Source organism: Lytechinus pictus, chromosome 7, assembly GCF_037042905.1.
Source record: "Lytechinus pictus isolate F3 Inbred chromosome 7, Lp3.0, whole genome shotgun sequence".
Taxonomy (NCBI): Eukaryota; Metazoa; Echinodermata; class Echinoidea; order Temnopleuroida; family Toxopneustidae; genus Lytechinus; species Lytechinus pictus.
This window is the reverse complement of record NC_087251.1, coordinates 44,691,290-44,717,211: the sequence shown is the minus strand read 5'-3', so window position 1 is coordinate 44,717,211 and position 25,922 is coordinate 44,691,290. Positions and strand designations below refer to the sequence as shown.

At 36.5% G+C, this 25,922-nt stretch overlaps 1 protein-coding gene across 1 annotated transcript; it reads left to right on the top strand.

Moving 5' to 3' along the window:
* The first annotated feature begins 8,022 nt into the window (after positions 1-8,022).
* Positions 8,023-12,876, top strand: LOC129265695 (ankyrin repeat domain-containing protein 17-like). Its single transcript, XM_064102850.1, has one exon. It carries the CDS (start codon positions 8,890-8,892, stop codon positions 10,480-10,482), a length of 1,593 nt encoding a protein of 530 aa, XP_063958920.1. The 5' UTR covers positions 8,023-8,889; the 3' UTR covers positions 10,483-12,876.
* Positions 12,877-25,922: the final 13,046 nt, after the last annotated feature.

Here is a 25,922-nt window from a genome sequence, read left to right as displayed (position 1 = left end):
TAATAGCAAAACACGATTAAAATAATGATATTAAATAATAATTATTGTTATTATTATTAAAATAAATAAAAAATAATTAAAAACATAGGTGTAGGTTTGAGTAAGATCCATCAAAATTAAAAAACAGTTATCAGAATTTTATTGTATTTTTTAATTATGACGTCATATGCGAGCAGCAATTCCATATATTTCCATATAGTAAAAAAGAAAGTAAGAATGAATTCATGTTTACGAAAAATGTAGAAATTTGTGAAATGGAAGAAAATAATTGTTTATTTGAACTGAATTGAATTGAATCAATGAAATGTCATTTTATAAAAAAAAGTAGATGGTTTTTTTTCCCGCTTCTGGAAGTATATTTTTAATTAACATGGACAATTGAAAAAATGTAAATTTGTGCATTTTGTATTACACAGTGGCGGTAGCTGCTCGTATATGCCGTCACATATTAACAATTTGAAATTCTAATAACTTTCTTATTATTTGATGGAATTTCATTAAACCTCACCAATACTATTTGTATATCTTGTGGCATTTTTTCTTTAGGGTAAAAAAGGAACGATACGTTTTTTTTTCTTCCGATTTTACGTTTTGTTTCATTAAATATCATAGGGACGTGGTAGAAAAGGAAATATGAGAGCTGATGATTTAACATACGATTTTAATGTATTTCATCCTACAAATCATCCATTCAAACATATCAAATTGCGTTTGATATTAATAATAACTTCCCTGGTGAGTCTAGCCACATTTAAGGGCCCTCATATGTATATTTATTTCTTTATCTATTTTGATTCAAATATATTTAAACAGGATAACAAGATCAGGACACTGTTTTTAATTTTGGTCCTGAATAAAAAGACAAACACTATTACTACAATCAGTACAAAAGAAAGATAAATGAAATGTTAACGCGATAAAAGTCAGAAATATTCAACTAACGTTCATGTGATCAAATGTGGCATTACATAAGTAAAAGAGGGGTAACGATAAATTTACTTAGGAGGGGGAAGGTTAGGAACGATTTTTAAAGAAATGATTTTTGTTATTCGATTTTAAGCTGCAGATATATATATATATATATATGCAAACCAATTTCAGAGGAATATTTTTAGAAGGACGTATATCCATTCTGATGGCTACGCAATTAACATTTAGAATAACACCTGAACCCATCGTAAGAAATCACTGCTAAATATAATCAAGCTCCAGTAGAATGATCTCAAATTGGTCATTAAATATGTTAGTTATCTCCTTGGCACGCATGTTACGCAATAAAGTTGTAGACAGCCCCGTCTGAAACCCCTAGTGCCTTACTGCACGTACAGAGATATCGTGACCTCATACATTTCCCAGAAACCCATTCTTATACGTGTACTCCGAGCACAGACCTTAATTAAATATACTTATCCTCGGAAATCAGAAAGATTGGGTAATTAGATACCCTTAAAGAGCCAATCAATACCCCTCTTAATCATTGTGAACACCGTAGTTTTAGTACTGTATTTGCACTCCAAGGGAACTAAGGAATCCGGATGTATTTGCAAAGTAAGACACAATGTAAATTAGACACAGAATGATTCACTCTGCGAATCTTTGAAATAAAGACATATATATGAGGCTTCAATCATTTTGACCTATTTATATTTATGCTTTCACGACGGGGAAAAATGAAGCCAATATTGTAAGGGTTCGTACATCTTTGATTATATCTTCTTCAAAATTTAGCTTTACAATGATGGATGAAAATACCTCGTTTGACATGAAATGTCCATACATCGTATAAGAAGCACCCATTCTCCCACCATCACCACTACTAGTATTACACACATATCCACGCCCCTCTCTGTCATTCTCATCCACATCCTTACACACATGCATTCCCACACGAATTCACTCTCTCAATGGCGCAAACACACCCACACTCTCACCACCTAATTTCACCCTCTTCCCCCACACCCACACTCTTCCCACCTAATTTCACCCTCTTCCCCCACACCCACACTCTTCCCACCTAATTTCACCCTCTTCCCCCACACCCACACTCTTCCCACCTAATTGCACCATCTTCCCCCACACCCACACTCTTCCCACCTAATTGCACAATCTTCTCCCACACCCACACTCTCATCAGTAGTATTCCAACCTAATTGCAACCACACCCACACTCTCACCTGTAGTATTCCCAACTAATTCCACCCTCTTCCCCCACACCAACACTCTCACCAAGAGTATCCGCACATGAAGACACTTCCTCCCTCACGCACCCACGCAAACGCAACCCACATCCACACACATTGATCGCCCACACGAAAGCACTCTCTCAATCGCACGCACACACACACTCCCACAATTTGTATCTCCTCGTGAAAGCACTCTCTTACTCACACGCAAACACAACCCACATCCTCACATACATTGATTGCCCACACGAAAGCACTCTCTTAATCGCACACCCACACCCACCTCTCACTAATTGCGTTCCCTCATGAATTCACCCTATCAAATAATCACATATCCTCCAATATAACACTGCCATATCACAACGCCTCAATTAATATCAAGATTACCACCTCATAATTTAGAATTGAATTGCATATGTAGTTGAACTATTTGTAAGATCACTCTTCTTTTTTCAGTAGTATTTCAATTTATTTTATATATTTTATCTTATTATTATTTTTATTATTTGTTTGGGGGGGGGGGGTGGTTATAAAAAGGCAGTGAGGTATATATATTAGAGTTACTTTGTAATCTGTGGTTTCGACATTATCCAACATGCACATGTCGATTTTTTATATGATTATTGTAAAGTCACAATAGCTGCTGTCAGAATTTTTTTTTGTTCAAAATCAACATTTTGAAATAAATCTGAAATGATGCGGTTTGTAAGATGTGAAGTTTGCAATAACGTCCTTTGTTACAATGAGGAATTTGTAAGTAACAAGGCAACATGGATATGTTTATATAAAGTAAAATCTTTTAATTACCAACGTGCTTACGAAAAACGTAGCAGCATTCTTCTAAGTAGGCTCGTAAGTCATTACACGACATAGCCGTCTTAAAACTACAATATTGCTGAATAGAAATTTGCTTTGAGTTGCTATATATAGCTAACTAGTTGCTAGGCAACGAAATAATTTTACAGATCAGATAGTCTGCGCTCCTATTTGATATCTATCATCTATGTCAACATTAGTGTATGTCTACTTGGTTCATGAATATGCATGACGAACGATTATCGTATATTGAAGGCTGTACCTATATATAAATATTACATACTGTAGACTTCTCTGCCCAGTCGCTATAAACACAATAGTGTGGAATTGCATCTTATAGCCTGTCTCACACTAATTCATAAGGAAGACAATTTCTCAAGCATTTGAGGAGATTTTTTCTGTCATCAAAAAATAAATCATACATTATGATGTTTTATAATCTTGGATATGATTTATAAAAGCAAAAAGATACATAAAGTCATTAACTTGTCAGTAGTGTATTTGATTTTTCTCTGAAGTCCTTCATAACGAGTCATCGTTGATTAAAGTAATGGAAATGCAGAATTCGCCCTCTGTGAAAATGACCACATAAGAATACATATAATAAAACATCAATCATTATAACCCTTTCTATGATTCGGCCTCGTCTGTTTATGATTTTATTTCTCCGACAGTATATTCATCTTACGCGTCGTGAAGCCTTAAGATAATCGTCGTTATTTTCCAGTATCATAATCCGAAATGCGAAGTTGGGAATATGTTTGCTATAACATTGTTCATGAATGTAACTATAGGCCTAATCATGATGTGAAAGATTGATTTTAGAGCTTGTTGGTCTTATTTCAATTCGGCCTTAATATCAATTGTGATTAAAGTCATCGAATTGCCGCATGGTTTGGTTCAAGGCCAAGTCCACCCCAGATATTAAATGTTGATTTGACTCAATAGAGAAAAATCAGACAAGCATAATGCTGAAAATTTCACCAAAATCGGATGTAAAATTAAAGAAGTTATGACATTTTAAAGTTTCGCTTATTTTTCACAAAATAGTAATATGCACAATTTAGTCACATGCAAATGAGAGAGTTGATGATGTCCCTCACTCATTATTTCTTTTGTTTTTTATTGTTAGAATTTTACAATATTTCAATTTTTTGCAGATTTAACAATAAGGAACAACTTGACTGAACCATAAAATGTTAAACAATAGTATTTCATTCATTTTCAGGGAGAAATAAAACTTTGTTTTACAGGACAATGAGGAAAAAATTATAATATTTTATACAATAAAATACAAAAGAAATAGTGAGTGAGTGATATCATCAGTCACCTCATTTGCATACCGACCAGGAAGTGCATATAACTATTTTGTGAAATTAAGCGAAACTTAAAAATGTCACTATCTTATTTTTTTACATCCGATTTTGATGAAATTTTCAGTGTTATGCAAGTAGGATTTTTCTCTTTTTATTCAGATCAACTTTTTGTTGGGGTGGATTTGTCCTTTAATATTCATTTTCGATTGATCTATTTGTCACTAAATCCACTCATGTTTCTCCACGTTTCTTCCATATATGATAATTTCATATATTACGAGCTTGTCTCATCGGTTGACTATGTTCATGACGATGCGTTAGACCATAGATGTAAGAGTCTCTCTTATAATGTTAGACCAAGTTGGTATTAGGCGAAATGGGTATAGCCTAACTGGAAATAAGACAAAATGATGGATGGGCTAAACGGTTATTACACTCAAGTGGTTAGCAGACGAATTTGTCGTAGACGAACAGGGATTAGACCGAGTAGGTTGAGACCACAAGGAAAGTAGACAATGCGGATACTTATAGACCAAGTGGCGATTTACCGTATGACAAGGTATCATTAGACCAAATGGTAACTCATCGTACACATTGACCTCTACCTATCTGTAGTATAGACCTCGTATTACCAAGCTCCCCTCCGTGCAGCCGGATGCGGTAGTATTAGAATTAATGAGTTAACCGTAGAGGATCAGATGGGGAAGAGAGTGGCATTTGTTGATTGCTAATGGTGTAAAGTCATCACTAAGTGCCCTCGAGCTATGTGATGATGGGGGATGCGCAGCGATGAGTGGTATACAGAGGGGAAATCGTATGCTTGAAGGATACTGTATGTTCTCCTTTGCGTTTTTCTTGCAAAAGGTGTAGTAAGAAGAATTAAGCTGGATGCTAAAAAAAATTATGGTTTTATCATGGTCCTCGTTGTTTCTATGAGTGTATGTGAAATATGTCTTTAAAATTCTCAACAAACACTTTACAAGCATCATCTTTCGATTCACACGCAAACTAAAAACAACATAGAAGTAATCGACGTCTACATCTAGTGGATATCTCAGGGCTCCGTTCTCGGTTCTTAATATTTTTTTGCCAATTATACACATAATTATATGACTTAATTTTTTCATGAACTCAGAGTTGTGCGTTTATGCACGTAGTTCTGCGTTTTGTCAAGCAGGTATGCCCATTATGTTCGGTCGAATTCGGGTGAGGCACATCATGGATTCATGTGTCTAATTAAGCACTCGTTACCAAGCACGATGGTCTCGTCTCGTATTTGAAAGTGCTTAGAAACCTTTATTGGTAAATCGTGTAGAGATAATATCAATGTTTAGGATTATCATTATTTCATTGATATGGTTTGGAAAACACTGGACATTTTTTCCTGTATAGTTTTAAACACAGAATTTATACGTATAAAACTTATTTTATACTTCTTCAAAACTAAAGAGCAATTGCCTACCAATGATATTCAAAGTGTCGAATTAGTTTGGACCTGTGAATTTGATCTAGATTTACTGTTTACAATTATTAACGCGACGTACCTTTTACAAATTTCAATCTATATACGCAACACACACAAATACATGAAACAGGGATCTTTAAAAATCATTTTATGGACAGTTTTAAGGAAAACTGTTGTACACTCTTAAAATGCTACACCACTCCACCTCTCATGACAAACTTAATAGTTCCGAACTCATAGAAATTCCCCCACCCCAAATAAAAAAAAACCTGTAAAGGCTTCATTTTGAAATATTTACTCGATTCTAATTATTTTCATTTCATTTCATTTCGTTTGTTTCAATTTCCATTATTTATACAATAATTGTATTTTGTTCTGTACATCTTGATAAATGAATATATAAGCAAAAAAGACAGAGAAAATATCAATGTACATCGTAATCAAGATAATCATATAAACAGGTTGGAAGTGGAGGAGGCTGCTAAGAAGAGGAGCTCGTAGAGTGCAGCCTCCTATTGAAATATTTGTATGAATAGTATAACCCCCTCCCTTAAAAACACACAAGTACAACAGGATGACAACCTGAGGCTAACTCCTCCTAATTTTTTCGTTTTGGTTTATATTCTTTTATGTAATGTATCATGCATTTCATGAAATATCATAGTATACTTCAATTGATATGCAGTGTTTGTTTGTAAATCAATCTCTTTAACTGAAAGTGCTAACCTTAATAAAAGATAAAAACCCAAATATTTATTTGACTTTGATCGATTTGGAAACTGAAATAAATACAGACGTCTGGTAATAAGGAATACATGAACGCAATTTGTATCAGTCATATTATATGTATATATATATATTGTCTATTAAGGATAAGGTTAACAATTTATCGCACAGGAACTACAAATTATTTTGATCTGAAGATTTTATAAAAACGATTTGCCATTTGTATAGCAGTATACAATTTCATCATAAATGAAGCATTGTTATATTTTGTTATATAAGAATTGTTGAGTGATGAGTTTTAAATCTTGTTTATGGAAAAATTCAACTGATATCGTAAATTCATATCAGTCCCTCCAACGGACTCAATTGGTTGGATTCGTTCATAAAAAAAGATGGTACATTACTTTGGGTATCATTTACTTTATACAACCTTCTTTAGCACCCCCTTTCTATTTACCGCACCTGACATTTATCATAATTTATACATATACATCAAATGGGACTTCGTTTTTGTCGGGGTTTTTTTTTTTGTCTCGTTGCGACGAAACTCTTTGGTGGGTGTCGTCTGAAACTTAATGGACCGGGTACAATATTGGAAGGCCTAATGAGCACTTAGCGACCGGTTGAGACGACAAGGGTAATCAACATTGACATCATGTTTATCTTTCTGCACGATAACCCTCATTGCGATCACCACCATCGTGAAGCTAGGCAATGTCTGTCATATCGCGCTCGATCTCTGTAATTAGCTCCATCAATTTTGGCAAACATTCTCCTACAAAAGAAGCTGGAGAAAATTCGGCAATATTCTTGTGCTGAGGAGTGTGTATAACGAATTATCTATCATAATATTTATCCTTAACATCACCACTTGTCTGGATCCAAATCCCCCGCCTGTATGAGTGTGAGGGTGTGTGGGGGGCGAGAGGGTGTGTTTGTGTGTGTGTGTGTGTGTGTGGAGTGCCTTGTAGGAGGGTGTGCGTAAATTGTGTTTGTAAGGGGAGGGTCAGATTGAGAAAACCGTTCACCATGCACGACACTATTAAGCCCATGTATTCTAAGCTCATCCGCTATACTGGTAACCATTCATTCTTCCAGTAGCATAATACGCCAAAGATTTAAAATTTTTGAGGAGTCAGACATGCAGTACAGAGGAATATTTCTAAAAAGGTTAAGAGAATGCGAAGCGAAAACGAAAATCTAATTTTGTGATAGAGTTAATATATTTAGAAAAAAATACATTTTTGTCCTCTTCCCTTCCCTTCCAATCTCTTTCTTTTTCTCCTTTGTTTCCCTTGGTTGTGAACCCTTTTTTTTTGGGGGGGGGAGCATGACCCCAAGCCCCCTCCCCCATCTGTACGCCAGAGCACCATTCCAGATATCGGAATGATACATTTTGTTGAAAAATCCTGTACGGCAAAGACTAGTAGCACTCACGCATTCATCGAATCAGAAAAGAGATAGAGAATTGCGGGGGATATACCTAATGAGCTTCCATCAAAGTCTCTTTACCCACCAGTCGGATTGTCGGATGCCATGAAGATACTTTGATATCAGTCGCATCGTGATGCCGGTTGTCAATGCCACCGTAAAACCTGACAGCGACGATCGATTTCGATACATTCTTAAGACTTTAAAGCTTGGTCATCAACACGTCTGGACCTTTTCGCCATCGTTTTCTCTTTCCCCGTCTCACACTCTCAAAATTGTTTCACGAAAGCTTTTTTGTGCAAAGCGTGTGTCGAATGATATTGGAGAGACAATAGATGGTGCGGTGCGGAAATAATTACACCGTGAAAGCGCGAGATGCCTGAATACGGAATGATAATCATATTCGCCAAGGGAGGAGAAATTGCTTTCTTGTCTCGAGGATGTTATCTCATATGAAAGACTAGCGCTGACATGAAATACACTTTCCCGTCTTTATGCTTCTGGATGTAAACTTGTCTGATACTCATTTGATATGCGTAAAGATAGTGAGGACGTGTTTGCCAACTGCTCAATACAATATTTTCAATATTCTATGAGAGTTCGCAAGGACAATACTGAAGCTTTATAAGACAATAATCAACCAAGATAATAGATGTTTTCTCTTGGTACGACTGAAAATGGAGATAACATTCGATTCCTCATTTTGTTTCTCAGGCAAATCACATCCTACATGGAATGATACAGTATGTGTGTATTTTTGCTGCTGAAACAGACAACGTTTAGTCCTCGCTGTTTTTGTTCTTGTCTTGCACACCCAGGATATTGGCATAAAGGATATACAACTTATAGGGAGTAATTTCTATGGAGCAAGAATTAATGACATTTTCAATCAAGTCTGAGAATTCAATTCTTTAGAGCAGATATAACGCTATTACTGAACATAAAAAACATCATGTCGAGTCATGGTGATGGTGGTTCGCCGACCATGTCCTCCATCTTACGTCGCATACCATCAGTTCGCGAGAGAGCTCGTCGAGGGAGTCTTGGTCAGATTTCGGGTGGAGCTGCCATTCATGATGCCGTAGCCAAGGGCAAGATCCATCTTGCCAAGTTCATTCTCGATGCCGTCGAGGGTCAGGCGGTGGTCAACTCTCGGGACTCGCATGGAAAAACCCCTCTGATCAGAGCTATGAAAATCGACGACGGTCAGACTCGATTAAAGGTCGTCCAGCTTTTGCTTCAGCATGGAGCCAATGTAAATCACCGGGATAATATGGGTCGGACTGCACTCAGCTATGCAGCCGAATTTCAGTATAAGGATGTTATCAAGATTCTGGTAAAGAACAACGTGGATCCGAACATAGTAGACAACAATGGCAATACTCCTTTGATTTACTGCAGCATGGTCGGGAATGCGACGGGGATACTGATTCTGACAAGATCGTTTCGAAGATTAGGCTTAGACGTGGACAAACTGAATGGAGAAGGGATGAGTGCATTAATGTTGGCCGCGAAAATTGGTGATATGGAATGTGTGAAGCTTCTCACCCACGAGGGTAAGGCCTCCTTAGATCAAAGGGACCAGTTTAAGAACATGACTGCCGCAGAATGGGCTCGCGAGGGAGGATGTTCCACGCCGGAAATGGAGGCATTTTTGCCGAAAATTCGTCGCCAGTCGAAACCAACAGATACTAGCTCAACGAAACAGGACGACGATCCCCGGGCGAACTTGAAAAAGAACGAAAGTATAGAATCAAGCTGTTCAAGTAATGATGGGTACAGCCCTCGTGCTAATGATAGCAAGGAAAGCTCAAGCGAAGAACTATCCCCAAGACAAACTTACCTGAAGGGAACAATAGCCGTACCTACACCACCCTCATACCGGAAGAACCCTCAGCTGCATATGGATGCGTTGTCGCGACGTTTTCATGCCCTACATCCGGTCAAAAACATCCATGATATCCCAGGTGTAAGAAAACAAATTATCGAAATGAAACGAGCAAGTTTACCAGAAGTTACAAACCCGGACTCACTAGGCTATCATTGTGAAGAAGAAACCGACAACCTCAACCAGGATTCAGACAACCGGTCAGGGTTCAACACTATCTTCATAAAACGGACAAAACCTTCTGTACCACGCCGCCCATTATCTGCCATTAACCGCAACTCGAATCAAAGACAGTCGAAGAGCTTCGATGGCTGTACGTATGAAAGAAGCTCTAATTCCGACGAGGACATAAGCGTACAGAAGAAGAAGATGGGACAATCCTTGTCAAATCTGTACCTTGAAAATCCCCACTCCAAGAACTTGCTCAACTTGTCCTTCTTGAGTCGGAGCACCGAAGCGCTTTCCCCAATGTGCTCTTCGCCCGACACTGCTTCTATGCGGCAAAGCGTGAACAGTACCACCCATATTAATGTGGACATTGACAATTACAAGTCACCCCAAATAAAAAACATGTTGAGGGTTGATTTACATGGACAAGGTGATCAGACACCGCGCCTTCCTCCTCTTTCCCCAAAGCGTGTTGTGACTGGACAATAGATTAGAGCTGTCACTTTTGCCATAAAATAATTATCATTATCATATCTATAAATGTCATGATGGATTTAGTTTTTCAATGTTTTTTTTTTATTATTGTTATTTTATTTACTGTATTATATCATCAAACAAAAGTCAATTAGAAATCTCAGGCTGATAAGTGTATTGTTAGTCAGGTGAAGCAGAACCAGGATTGGCGGGAGGGGGTAGCCCCCACACCTTTTTTCATTAAAAGTGTACGAAAATGTAAAAATGAATATCACATTCTGATTTTATATCTGTTCAGCCCCCCATTTTGGAAATCGTTGGTCGGCCCCGGGTTCTAATATTTATGAACTGTTTTGCCTGCAAAGTCTTCCTCGTATCTTACTTTATAACGTTAGATTGCTTGGGATTCGAATTCCCCTATACTCATCTTATGGGTGAATGGATATTTTAGTGCAATATTTTAGATATATCTTACCAACTTATCGTATTGACAGAAATAGTGATATAATGATTTGCAGGCCAAATCCTCTTTATTTTGTACTTTTATAATGAAATTGGGTGTTTAGGTAATTAATTTTGTATTTGGTGAAGTGGATGTTGAAAGTGGTGACAAGTAGTCTATTTTTCTTCCCAGCTGAATGCAAGTTAAGGTGCTTGGATCTAGATTCACGATGCTTTGATTATAAATTATATATAGTTCAATATCTTTTAAATAAACTCATGTAAATTAAATGTACATCAGTACATTGATAATTCTAACTTTTTCTATTTATACAATGCATAAAGGATGAAAAAATGTGTTTTCTCTCTGTTTGGTTAAATACTTCAGCATTCTATATTTATTTCATAATGAGGTAAATCCTTTTCCATGCCTAACATTTATTGAACATAAATACGTATACACACGTATGATTTTAGTGAATCCAAAAGATTTTTGAGACAGTGAAGAGATTGAAAAAAGGTGATTATTTGTTTTATATTTCAAACACGGAATTGTTGAACTGTGTCAGTAACTCAAGAAGTATACTTTTTTGCAAAATCCAACCGAGGCCCGAACTCCCCCTAATACCAGGCACATAATCACTGAGTGCAGCGCATTGTGATTTTTATTGACAGCAGCAGTGTTTCAGGTCAGAATGGTCAAACATAAGTTTATGGTATTTATTTGAAGAGTATGATTTTTGCCTATGTACTGTGGAAATGTATCTACCGATCAACACATGCATACTTTTAATGTGTTGTTTTTGTAAGACATATATTGGTTATATTTTGGATATCACTGTCGTGTATTTTTCTTTCTACAGAACAAAAAAAGAGTTCTCTAACTTTGATACAAGTCTTTTAAAACTCAGTTACACAAAATCATACATGCACATACACACCCTCACACACACACACCCATACACACCCTCACTTACTTGCATTGATGATTCACATTTGTCTATAATGAAACGGACGTGCTTAATCATTGATTTAAACATTTTGAGATAATTTGGAGACAGTGGCATCAGCATTCCGAATTGAGTTGGCCTACTCCCTATCAAATGAATTGCTCTTTGAATGCTTTTATGATAATGCTCGATTCATGAGTCAATTCCGGAAAGTAGTTTCAATATTTCCTTTGTTTAATGAATGACTGAGGATATAAAATATGAAGTGGTTTTAAGTGTACATTTGAGCACTGGACCGGTCGTTTTGTTCATGGGAATAAATGGCAACAGCCGTCAACATGCTAGCCATTCGGTCAGGAAGAAAAGTACCAAAATAATTGTGTTTGAAGTCAGGTTTATTAAATGGAAGACTCTTATTCAAACTTAATATATTAACACACTACACTGATAGAAGATTTTACAGAAGAAAAATTTAAAAAACAGATTTTACAAAAAGAAGTAACCAAATCATTCTGTAAATTGTTAAAACAGGAAAGATTTTATCAATTTTTTATAAAATTTTACAGAACAGGTTTGTTTTAAAAAGGGAGAAAACAGTTTTATTACAATAAATCATTAAGGTTACATACACCAAATATCTATTTTCTGTAATTTTACACAAATGCATGTAATATTACACAGTGCAGTAAGATTACAGGTGTTCTCGATACTCTGCTGCAGGAATTTGTGTTTTTTTAAGTAGAAATTAAGCAGCATTGTTTCACCACGGATGAAAATTGTTTACCAGTATTTAATCCCGGAGTTGAACCCGATTGTATTTATCAGTAAGGTATGCGTCCTTTGTGTGAAATGCACTTTGTTTATGTAGCATTTCAAATTTTGGCATTCATATAATTATGTTCATCTGATTATCAATGTTGTAATATGACTCTGTGAGTTATTGTAAAGCAAGAATGACCATAAATGCAAACTATTATCCTTTTTATGGACACAATAAATGGATGAATGTAATACTGAATATGCTGAATGATATATCCTTCTGCTCTTCTTTCAAGCCTTGGAGGGGGGCGGAGTGAATGAAATAAAGTGTGCTCTTAATCGTTAAACTATATATGCAATATCTAAAATACAACCTAGATGACATTATGAAAATATTACGCCGGTAGAGACTCTAGCAAAAGTCCTGCAAATTAGGATATTACATTGAAAACACAGGAATCATTCCACCCTTTTAAATGTGTGTATTCCCCCCAAACACACATAAAATCGGTTGTGTCAGTCAAATTTATCTTTTCTATATTGCAGTCGGAGCGTCAAGCGTTCTCACGACTGTGTAAGAAGTTATACATGTACATCAGCTTTGGCAACTCTTTTTATTTAATATGTTGTGAAAGAAATGAATATAGGGAACGGGTTCGATTTCCGGCAGAGACAGTTTTTTTTTCGGCCTCACCAAATTTTCAAAGGGATGATAGTGCTGGGTTACCTTAAATCTCTTCATTTCATTTTGTTTTCACAACATATTTAATTAAAAAAGAGTTGCCAGAGCTGTTGTTTGTACATGTAAAATTTCTCACACACACACACACACACACACACACCCTTAGATCCCACACACACGCGCACACACATTATTCCCAAACCCTATCTTTTCCTTCCTTCATTTCCAATTTCTTTCTTTCCCTTAATCTTTTTAGTTCGTTCTTTAGATTTATGGCGTTTCCATTACTTAATGTTTTTTTTGCCGAACGCTATGCTCTTTTCACTTTTCAAACGGACCCCCTTTATTTCACCGGGCCCCCATTTCTAGTCATCTCCGTTTCCCCGGGTCGATCAAACTTTTCATGTTCTCATGAAATAATTAAATCCTGATGGCAAATATCTCATCGTGCATCGTTGCTTCCATCAGTATAAATTGATTTTACCGCAGTCTTCTTCGAAACCGACGTGAGACACTTTGCTCATGATTCGGTAAAACACCACACATTAACTAGTGTTTAAATGATGCTTACATTTACCGGCCTCTTCTTATGTCTTTGTTTGTGGTAGATCCTTTAACATGCATGTGTGTCTTTATGCGGTGGGAATAGTGGTCCCAGGCATGAAGATGTGAATAGAATTCATGAATATTTTAAATCACGGTATGTTCTGGAACAAAAATTATCTTTTGTTTATAGCGCGGAAGAGAGTATGTTTTTTAATATAAATTTATATCTTATTGATGATAGAAAAATGGAATTCGAATGAAAAAAATACCTCACCCAATTTTTTTAATAGGCCCTATATATCTTATTGATGATAAAATAAAGATATTAGAATTTCATGCGTAACTTTCATCCAATGTGAACTTGTAATTCACACCACTAAAATACACAGTATCCACAGTGTTTAGACAATTTCGCAAAGTGGACACATCGACAGGTATGGGTGTTAATAGTGTGGGTGTGAAGAGTAGTGTCACACACTCTGTTCAAATAGTGGACATTGTGAAGTTGTGATTGACACCATTAAAATACTCAGTGTCCACAGTGGGAAGATAATTCCACACTGTGGACACCTCGGCAGGCGTGGGTGTCAATAGTGTGAGAAAGGGGCAGTGCCAAAAAGTGTGTTCACATAGTGGACTGTGTTAAAATACACTGTTAAAATGCTCAAATATAACAGTGTGAAGATAATTTCACACTGTGGAGAGTCGACACCGACCTTGGTGTGTGTGAGTGTTCAGTGTGTTCACACAATGGACTATGTGGACATTTAAATCACACTAACATGAATATGAATAACAGTGTGAACAAGATATCACCCTGTGGACACCTCGACGGGTGTGAGTATTCAGTGTGTTCAAGTAGTGGAAAATGTAAGAAATGCTTGAACATAACAGTGTGAAGGGGATTTCTTATTGTTCCACACTCACGTTGACACACACTGTGGTAAAATACATACTTTCCAGTAATACAGTATCACAGGCCATACGTATAGACAAAAATAAACAAAACTTACACCATATTGCAAAAATAAGTGAAATATGAAGGACAATATAAGAATTCATGTTCATGGATTGTACATTTCACAGCTCCAAGATGATATGTAAATGTCTGAATTGATAAAATAATCCGAAATATGGTCATGGGGATGTAAATGCAAGATCTGTAGCCATATCCTATACTACCATGGCCTTTTCTTGGCAAGCCCCTACATTTTTTTCCATTTACTTATTAGCCTAAATCAATTTAGATCAGCTAAATTCTCGTTTAGCCCTTTTTATGTATTGTTATGATTGACACTGAACTTTTTGTGTCTACTCTATGTATTATTTACTTTGATTATAATTCATTGTATTTTGTGAACCGGTACTCTAATAAATCCCAATTCTCCAAAGCACGTCTACCAAATGCATTGGTAATTTAGCCTGCGGATAATCGCACGTTCTGTATTTGTCGTTAAGAAATCAAATAATAAAATAATGTGTGTGTGTGTGATCAATCTCGGCGATGTACGTGTACGGGTCTCCTTCATAATTTAGATTTCGATAATTAGTTTGTATTGACAAGGTCGTGCTAAAATAGGATTGCATGTTTGCAATCTGTGATAAAAGGATTAAATATATATATATATATATATATATATATATATATATATATATTCGAGAAAGATTAAAACACATTATATTTTTTTAACCTAATTTTATCAAGATCATATGCACATTACACTCTACAAGACCCCCACGTAATGAATAATATCTCGAATCTATCTGTGTTATTCGATACCTTTCTTGTCTATTTGGAATACGGAAACGTAGGAATGCGATCTGGGTTTCCAGCATTTATCTAATAATCCTTTTATCACAGTTTGCAAACATGCAATCCTATTTTAGCACGACCTTGTCAATACAAAGTAATTATCGAAATCTAAATTGTTACCGTGCAAATAATCATCCATGCTCATGAATGGTTCAACAGTTCTAATATAGTTCGGAATACAAACATCCTAATGTGTCTGTTGCATTCTTGGGGGGTGAATATGGAACCACGAGCATCTCGCATTTTATTAAGTTTCCTCATTTAAATTAAAGGGCAAGGTTTTTCCACACTGGGTATTGGCTTGAGCTCAAGTGAACATTTAAGGGGAAAATCTACGGTAACAATGGTTTTGGCAGGATAAACCTAAGTGTTCATTGGGATGTATATTGTCTTGGTGAAGGCGAATACAATCATATCCTTTCAACGAATTTGTAAAACGCAAAAAAAAATATGCGCAAAAAAATATTTTGAAGGGCCCAACGCTCTGTAAGGGAAAAGATTTTCAAAATAAAGCGAGTAACCGAAGCGATCAAGCAAAACATTTTCAACAATGCAATTCAATTCATCTTTGTTTAATCTTTATTTCACAAGCCAAACTAAATATTATAATGAAAAAAAAAATATATATACTATATAAACATTCCAATGATAATGCACATACTCATGAAGCAGCTCATCACAAATATAGATAAAACAAAATTATATAATCATCACAGTATAAAGATACAACATTTGTGTTCTAACATACAGAGCTCGTGAGGCACACATAAGGCCTTATATAAGGCCGACAGGCAAAATAGCATGAAATAGGAAAAGAGAGCAATAGAAGAGAAAAACACAAGGCCGTTGAACTTTTTACGCGAAAAACTGATTTTAAGATAGATCTTTACAGTATATTTCTTCATTTTGTCTCTTTTTCTCTTCTTTTTCCCTAGGTGGTGGAACATTGTGGGGGTATTGCCCCACCACCAACCCCGTCTATACGATACTGATCTGGTTGCCTAATCATTTGCGGTCCTGAGACTGATAATAAAATAGAATAAAGTAGTCATGATAATGAAATTTCAAACGCGCGCAATCTGAAAAGGTTTTAAGGCCTTTTCACACGTGAATCTTCAATCATTATTGTAATGACGATTAATCATGACTGTGATTAGCGGTCGTGATTCTAATCATATTCTAGTTTGATTTCACACGTGCTAAATATTCGTCACTAGCCTTATTTTTCACTGGAATCATCATTCAAATTAAGTTGTTGTTGTTGTTCGTTGTGGGTCGTTTCCACACCCAAATGATATCCTCTGTATACGAATTATGATTTTTTTTCCGGTGTGAAAGGGCGATAAGTTTCAGTATACTAGTAGTATGGGGATTACAAATGAAATTTTGATGTACAAAGGCCTGAATGTAGTTTTAAACGTGTATACAAAAACGAATCACAAAGCGTGGGGAATTAACATGTTTGCTCCCACTTTCTCCCCCCTCTCTCTCTCTCTTTCACCCCCCCCCCTCTCTCTCTCTTACCAATATTTGGTACCTTGATGAATTGTCAAGGGCATTTACCGAGCTACCTCCCTTCGTTTATTCATTAAAAAAATCATATTTGTTTTACTCGTTGTTTGATTGCCTATTGTGCCTCTAATTCTTTCAGAAGTCGTTTTTTAACCATACACTTTCAATCTCGACGACTTCCCTCTCTCTATTTCTGTCTCCATCTCTTTATTTCTCTAATATGATTTATAGATATAGTTTTTCATCTTCACTAACACTGTTCTGCTTAAATATCCAGTCTCTTTGAGGGTTTCATAAACAGTATATAGGTTTAATATAATAATAATAATATAGCGCATATCACTGCCCATGGGCGTCTCTATGCGCTTAATAGAAAAATATAAGATAAAGATAAAGAAAGAAGATTTGATTAAAGCTATTATGTAGACTGCCTCAATCATGAAACCGCTTAAAAAATAAGTTTTGAGGCTTACCGCCCCTTCACACGGTAAAAAAAAAATCGGAATTTGAATGATGATTCCAGTGAAAATAAGGCTAATGACAAATTTTTTGCACGTTTGAAACCAAACTAGAACAATAACGAACGCAATCACGAGTTCTAATTCTACTCCGGAGGTGAATTACAGTTGAGTTTCACTCAAATTACGGTACGAATTTTGCGTGTGAAAGGCTTGACCTCCAAAACATCTTCGTTTTGGGGGCGGAGCTTACTTGACCATTCAAGAATTTCCATAGATAATACAATAATGTCATGCACTCATCGGAGTTTGTATTTGCGATGCAGTGCTTTGATTGACCAGTCAGTTACCAAGGACACATATCGCCTTCGCTCGGGAATTCGAATTCAAATCAGTCTTCGAGTGAGCGTGTGAAAGGTCTGATGATTCTAAAGACGAATTGTATTCATGATTACAATGATGATTCAAGATTCACGTATGAAAAGGCCCTTAGTCTCTTTCAATCGTAAGTGGGGCGCCATGGTTTAGCGGTTATGACTCTCATCTTTCAGTCTGAGGGATGAGGGTTCGATTCCCCGCCATGGCGTGTTTTCATTCAGCAAGAAATTTACCCACATTGTGCTGCACTCAACCCAGGTGAGGTTAATGGGTATCCGGTATGAAGAAATTCCTCGAATGCCAGAGCGCCTGTAGACAGCACAGCTATAATAGCCGGGGTAATAATAAAAATTGCATTATTGTCATGCGCAGTTGACTATATACATTTAGATATTGCGCAATATACAGTGGTGCTCAAAAGTTAGTGAACCCCACTCGAAAATGAACATATTTTTTAGTCTTCAATTTCTGCTATGTTTTATATATTTAATTGTGGTTTCAGGTGATAAAATATTACATTAAATCAAGTTTGCTTCCATAGGCTCACAGAACATTGTATGATGCTATTTACATTTTACACTCAGCATTAAGGAGTGCATTTTATGAAGGGGTTCACTAACTTTTTATCACAGTTAAATGTACAATTATTATTAATCGTATACCAGGTACATAGGATATCCTGATATTGACAGTTGTAAATGTACAATTATTATCAATCGTATACCAGGTACATAGGATATCATGATATTGAAAGTTGAAGACGTACAATGCACTATGCTTACACCCTACAAAGTATTGTAATGAAGATAAATCTATAGCGTCGCCGAAGGGGGCAGGGGAGCCCCCACCGCACACAATGATTTTCCGATTACTGATAAGGGGAGAAAAAAAAGGGTGAAAATAAAGTAGAAAGGGAAAGAAAGAAATATGAAGAGCATGAAAAGGAGAGATTTCAATTGTTTAACGACATAATATTCTTGTTATTCAGTTCAGGAGAAAATGGCGCCATTGTTAGGTGATCTTGCCTCACACGTTATAGAAATTATTCTGGCACTGCCCCTGAGATACATTGAAAGCTTTGTCGAAATGTGGATACTGGATGTGAATACAACACTTGCAAAAGCCAGTTCCGCGTGAAGAATTTCGTAGCGACAATATTATTCCCTAATGAGAAAGTGTTTCATTTTGAAATGAGTTTAAACGAAGCGTGAAGGTACGTGTGGTGAAAGGATTTAATCGCATGGAAGATAGCGGTAAAGAGGACGCCAATGGATCGAAATGAAAAATCGTACAAATTTAAAGTAGTGCGGTTTGAAGAAAGATTACCAAAGTTGTTTCTCTCGCGTGTTGTTGCTCATATGATTTACAAGAAAGAAAAGAAACCATTTGAATATTGAAGCATTAAAAGCTCTCGGTGGATTGAGTTTGGTAATTGTTTATAAGATATCCAGCTAGCAGCTTCCTGCATCGACACATTTTTTTTTTTGACGATTTGTTTTTATGAGTCTTGTTAACTTTCACACTCTCCCTTTCTCTTTCCATATAGTCCCAATTCTTCCTTCTTATGAAGTTTTGGTGTTTATAAGATCTTTTTTTTTTCTTTCAAAAAAAGTATACAGCTGGCAATGTATACACGCACACATACCATACAATGTATATTCACCCAACCGTCCTCGCTGTATACACACACACCCTGGCTCATATCCAGGATGAGGCATGCTCCATCACGCAATGTTTTTTTTTATTCTAAAATGGTGATGATCTTTGATTCCTCCCCTTGTGTGTTTTGGCTTCTTAGATTTTTTTAATTACTGGAAAATTGATATAGTGGTGTTGAAATATTATGGATTGTGAGCACGTTTCAATAAAATGAACCCAAGGAAAAGAAACTCAGAAAATCAGAATCATCATGTTTTCATAGCGGCTAACGTAAAATTAAGAATATGACTACAAATGAAAGATTGCTGTTTAATCATAATAGCTGTCGGGACTAAAGATTTACAAACAAAAAAGAGCATGATTAATAAATAAATTTAGTGAATATTAGGAAAGTTACAAATGATTGACAATGATTTGTAGTTTGGTTCAAAAGATTAAAAACTAGTCATATGCATTGTCGATGTAAACTGAGCCTCTGTTAATCATGATGAGGAAGTTTTCGAAGTGACAAAAAAATGTTTATAGGCGATTTGGTCGAAAAATCGTTTTCCCCAAAGATGGCATTTTGGAATTCACGACATGGTGTGTGATCCCGAAGAAGAACATGATCGATCTCTCAGTTGAAGCAGAGAGCGAGAGAGAGAGAGAGAGAGAGGGTGGAGACGGGAAGAGAGGGGGAGAGAGATTATGGGTGTGTGCGTGTGTAGCATGTCAGGGAGGATTCTATATTTACGTGTGGTATATGTATTAAGAGCGCGTGCATATAAGATGTGAGTGTGTGTGGGAGAATGTGCGTTAGACCCATGTGTGTGTTTGTTAAGGTGTGAATGTTTATGTGTGTGTGTGTGTGTGCGTGTATGAGAGAGAGAGAGAGACTGAGAAGAGAGGATGATATAGAGATTGCGACGCATGTGAGTGTGGGGTCCGTTGCAGAAAGAGTTGCGTTTAAACGCAAGTAAAAAAATCATTTTTAGAGTTGCGATTGATTGCAACTCTTTCTGCAACGGACCCCTGGTTTATATGTGAGTGTGGGTGCTTGTAATCAACTTTTTAAAGCGCAAGAAATCCTATGCTTAATATGCTCCATGGTTCTTAATAAACAAGTTGTGATCGTACAGTCAATGTAAATTGTGCACACAGCTTTTATAACACTCAGAATTGTTTGATTAAAATATCGCTGTGATTCTCTACTCCAGTCAGCAAGGATCGTCGTAATCGTATTAATTGCGCTAATTGCCAAACCAATGTTTGATCTAAGGGAGATAACGACCTTTGATGCTTCCCACGTATAGAGCATCGCTTTCTTTTGTAAGAGGGTACTCGTACTATAAAGTCACCTCATTACCTAATTACAGAACTAAACCTCCAGGGCCCCGTTTTACAAAGAGTTATGATTGATCCGATCAACCTCAACTGTGTGGAAATCCATCAATGTCATATCTATTCCTAATGGGATTTAGCACAACGTATTTTGTAAACAAAGAGAAGCACACTGAATTATAAGAAAATGATGAATATACAGAATACATAAAAAACACTTTGAACAAACATGTATTTCAGATATTTGCGTTGTTGGCTTTCCATAGTTGTGGTTGATCGGATCAATCGTAAATCTTCGTAAGAGGGGGGTGGGGGTGGGGGCCCTGGGGGCCGTTTCATAAAGCTGTTCGTAAGTTAAGAGCGACTTTAAGAGCGACTGGTGAACCTTTCTTACGCGCTAAACCATCGCCAATGGTGTACCATTTACCAAAAGAAATGATCACCAGTCGTTCTTAAAGTCGCTCTTATCTTACGAACAGCTTTATGAAACATCCACCAGGTCATAATACATCGCATCGGCGGACCGCTCTGATTTGCCGCGTGGTTGTTTTTAATCAGGGATTTTCGCACCGTGATGCAGGATTTCGAGAACATAAAAACGTATTGTCAAATGCCCTACCTGACAATGAGCAACCCGGCAAGAAGGCTTTGTCGAAAATTGCATGGTGAGGCAAAACAGCAGATTCGTCCTAGACTCTGCATAGACAAACGACGTATTTGCATCTGCTTCGAGACTTAGGACGAACTGCTGTCCCGGTGCACCAATTTTTGACCAAGCCTTCCAGCTGTTTATTGTCATTTGACGGACAGTTTCGATACATTTACTGTGTTCGTGAATTCGTCCTGCGTCGCGGTGGACAAGCTTCGTATTACCAGGGACCCGTAACACAAAGCTTAGCTATGATCGTAGAACATTTTTCCACGATTGATTGCATTGACTATATTGTACAATATATCGTAAAAATCAAGCGTACGATTAATCGCTAACTCTTGTGTTACGAGCCCCTGATCGGGAAGCTTGTCTCTCGCATCTCTTGACTTCATTCCACGGTTTTTATTAGACGGCTTCCCCTTTCACGTTGTCTATCAAGCTACAATGATAATGTTCATGGTTCCATTTAGAATTTGTAAATTAAAAAATGTGTTTAGATGTACAGTACATACCTTCTGATTTGATTTGATTAATTGTATATACTGCACTGTTAAAAAAAACCTGATTTTACAGAAAAAACTAGATTTTGCAGAAAGCAATTACAGAATCATTTTGTAAATTCATAAAACAGGAATTTTTCTACAATTTAACTGAACAGGTCTGTTTAAAAAGGGGAAAATGGTGTTTTATTTAAGGAAATTTGTAAGGTTCCATACACCAAATACCAATTTCCTGTAATTTTACATGATATAATGTAAGATTACGCAATCTGGTAAGATTACAGGTGTTATCGATACTCTGCTGCAGGAACTTCTTTTATTTTAAGGATAAATTTTCTAACAGTGTGGTAAATGTGCAATATTTTCTTAATGGTTTTCCTTGAGGGCTCACATGTCTTCTGGACAACAGTATTGAATTTCACTTTTTTAGCCCTGGGCCATGGGAAACAATTTTTTTGACCTTTTTTTTCTTTTCTGCTACTCTGCTTACTCTATTTATTCAAATTATATTTTTGTATTAACATTGTACAATTATATTTTTGTATTTACATTGTACAATTTGTATGTTTTTTATGGGCGAATGAATAAAATAATAGTAGTAATAAGAATGGTAATTATATTAATGATAGCACTAATGAAAAAACAATAATGATATATATGATAATAATGATAATGGTTAAAATGATAATAATAATTAGTGCAAAACCAGTTCTGATGGTGTCGTGCTGTTATTGTGCCGATAGAGAATATCAGTGAATACAGTAAACAACAGTTCTCATACGGTTGTTTAACTAGTCATTAAAACCGTTATTTCCATTTTTCATTCATTCAATCATTGATGAATTTGATGCTTTTATAACAACGTTATAAACCAATTTATTTTCAAACGTTTCATGCAAGTATGAACTCGAACTTGGGATAAGTAAGACTGTTGAAGTCGAACTCCCATAATACCGCCAGAGCATGCGTGTTCATTATAATTCCTAGACGCATATCGTCGCGATCAATACGGCGTGTCGGAAGAAAAGCGGTATGGCTATGTCTTTTCGTAATATCACGTTTTCAAAGGGAAAAGCGACTAATATTATTAGAAATCGTTATCATCAGGAAATTAACAATAAATTAATATCCTTGCTATCACCCTTCCGACCTCCCACATAAACACACACACACGACACCCACACACACCTGTACTCTCTCAAATGCACGACCGCATATTGCAGCGATTGACGAGCACGAGTGCAGACTGCATTATTGATTTTGAGATGCGTAATGATATGTGTAATATAGAAAGAAAGTCAGACAAGCATTTTCTGAGTCAAAACTTAGACAAGAACTTCGTGTAACAATCAGAGTTGACCACAATGAAGATGGATATCGTGTTCCCTGTAATCCTTCCTCATTTCATACCGAACTATATTGGATATTCGTGGGGCACCCAGGAGAGAAACATAACGACCCCATCCTTTAAAGCGGAATCCAACCCAAATAAAAACTTGTTTTTAATAGAAAAAGATAAATCAGACAAGTTGATAGGTGAAAGTTTGAACAATATTGGACAAATAACAAGAAGGTTATGAATTTTTAAAAGTTGTAAATATTGGTAATCACTATACTCATGGAAACTTCAGATTGGCCGCATATGGGATGTCATAGTGATGTAAGGCAAGGACTACTCTTCCGTGTACTCCAATACATATTATGGCTAAAATGTCATTTTTCCCAAAAGTTTTATTTCAAATTATATTTTTCTTTCATGAGGACATTAAACAATATACTACCTGGGTTATATTTAGATCACTGCCCCAGGAGAATGGGTACTTAGAAAAAAAAAACAAATCCCTGATAATAAAGTACATGGCCTATGGGAAAGTTGTCCTTGCCCCCTGTCATAATGTACTTACCCAGTTGCCAATTTGAAATCTACATACTAATAGTGATCTCAATTTTAAAGCAGCTATAACTTTCATATTGCTTGACCGATTTCTTTTAAATTTTCACCATTCTTTTTTATTTATTTTTCTCCTTCCAAACACAACATTTTATGGCCAAGGCTGGATTCCCCTTTAAGAGCTTTAAATTGTATCATAATTCTATGCTTCCTCCATCATAGGTGGAGTGGAGAAGATGACTAGGGAAGAAGAACAGCTCTCCTTCCCTCTCCCTTTCTTTCTCAACAAACTCACCTTCTTTCCCGTCCCTTTTTTTACACCCCTTGAAAAATGAACAGTCCGAGCGAGCGATCCCCGAGCGAACCTCTTGACTAACATACAATACCTCGCAGGATGAGGCCCGAGTTAGGTGGGGTGTCTCCAAGCTGAACTCAACCCTATCTTGAGGTGGCCATCGGCAATTAGAATGAATTTTGTTTGTTTTTCTTCATCACCCAAACGAGTTTGATTTGATTGTGTATAATATTCAACCGAGTGTGTCTCTTGTAATTATTCAAATGAAGCGTATTATTCGCGTTTCATAATTTCATTTCATGATTTGATATCGCGGAAATACAGAATCAAATCATAAGTAGATATGAAGATAGAATAGGGTTTGTGTATATTATTTCATATTCCAATGGAGACGATTCAATCCTTATTACGAACTTCTGAACCCAATCAGAACTACAATCGAAGATATTTTTTCCCGGGTTGGGGGGGGGGAGCGTGATGACCCTCTTCCATACAGGCTGCTATACCAAATTTGAAATTCGAGGTTATTAGGAGCACGCCCCTCTTCCCTCGGATCGCCGCATTGCAGCCGCATATGATGCATGGCAATTAAGTTTGGGAACTATTGCTGGAATCTTCCCCAGGGAGTGGAGAAAGTGCCTACATTGTGTGCAGGCATGCCAGGATCCAATTACCTTGAAAATAATTTACTCTTTAAAATGTTCAGAGACGTGTCGTCCCGATGTACATAAAAGCGGATTATTATTGTTCATTATCAGTATTACTATTATTAAACGGACTGCAGAGCAATAAATATGACGTTATTCTTTCCTCTTTTTTTTTTTTTGGGGGGGTCGATTTCATTAGGATTACTGCCATACCAGGGAAAGTAATCTTCACTGAAGATCACACACATCTATACTCTGATCGAAAGAAATCACTGCATATCAATTTGAGGTTAAATGTACTCATGGAATTCTGGAGAGCGTCCTAAATCTGATGATTTACCCCGAAGTCAATCTTTTTTTTATTGAATGGAAGATTATTGACGCATGTTCCAAAAGGCGCCGAAATGACGTATTTTTAACCAGAGCTTGAACACTTTAATCGAGGATGATATTTTTGCAAACTTTTGAATTTACCGCTGTGTCGTCTTTTGAAATATATTCATTGCCTCGATCTTTTTTTAATCAATTTTAAAATGTGTTTCATTTGATTTATTACCTGTATAATGTATAAAGAACGTGTTTGGGGTATCAGATATGTTCATGTGTGTATGGCAATGAATGTCAAATACGTTTATCATAATAGAACGCCTCACATAGTGATAAAACATTCGAACTTGTGTTTAGGGAAGAAGTGAGAGTGCGTGTGATGATATGTTTATGTTGAAGGGTGTGGAAGTGTGTGGGTGTGTGTGTGTGCACGCGCGCGTGTATGAGTATTTTCGAATGGTAAATGAATTATAACACCTTAAAAATGAAATGCTTTTGATTTAAGTTTTAACACAGGAGCTGCTAGGAGAGGAATATGTGTAACTTTGTTGACTGTCAGACGAGTTCACTAATTAAATTTGCCTCGGGACTTTTTGGGCTATTTTGGGCGCCACAGACAGTGCAG

Excerpts from the sequence above, each read along its gene's own strand:
- LOC129265695 (XM_064102850.1), top strand. The coding sequence starts at position 8,890 with ATGTCGAGTCATGGTGATGGTGGTTCGCCGACCATGTCCTCCATCTTA.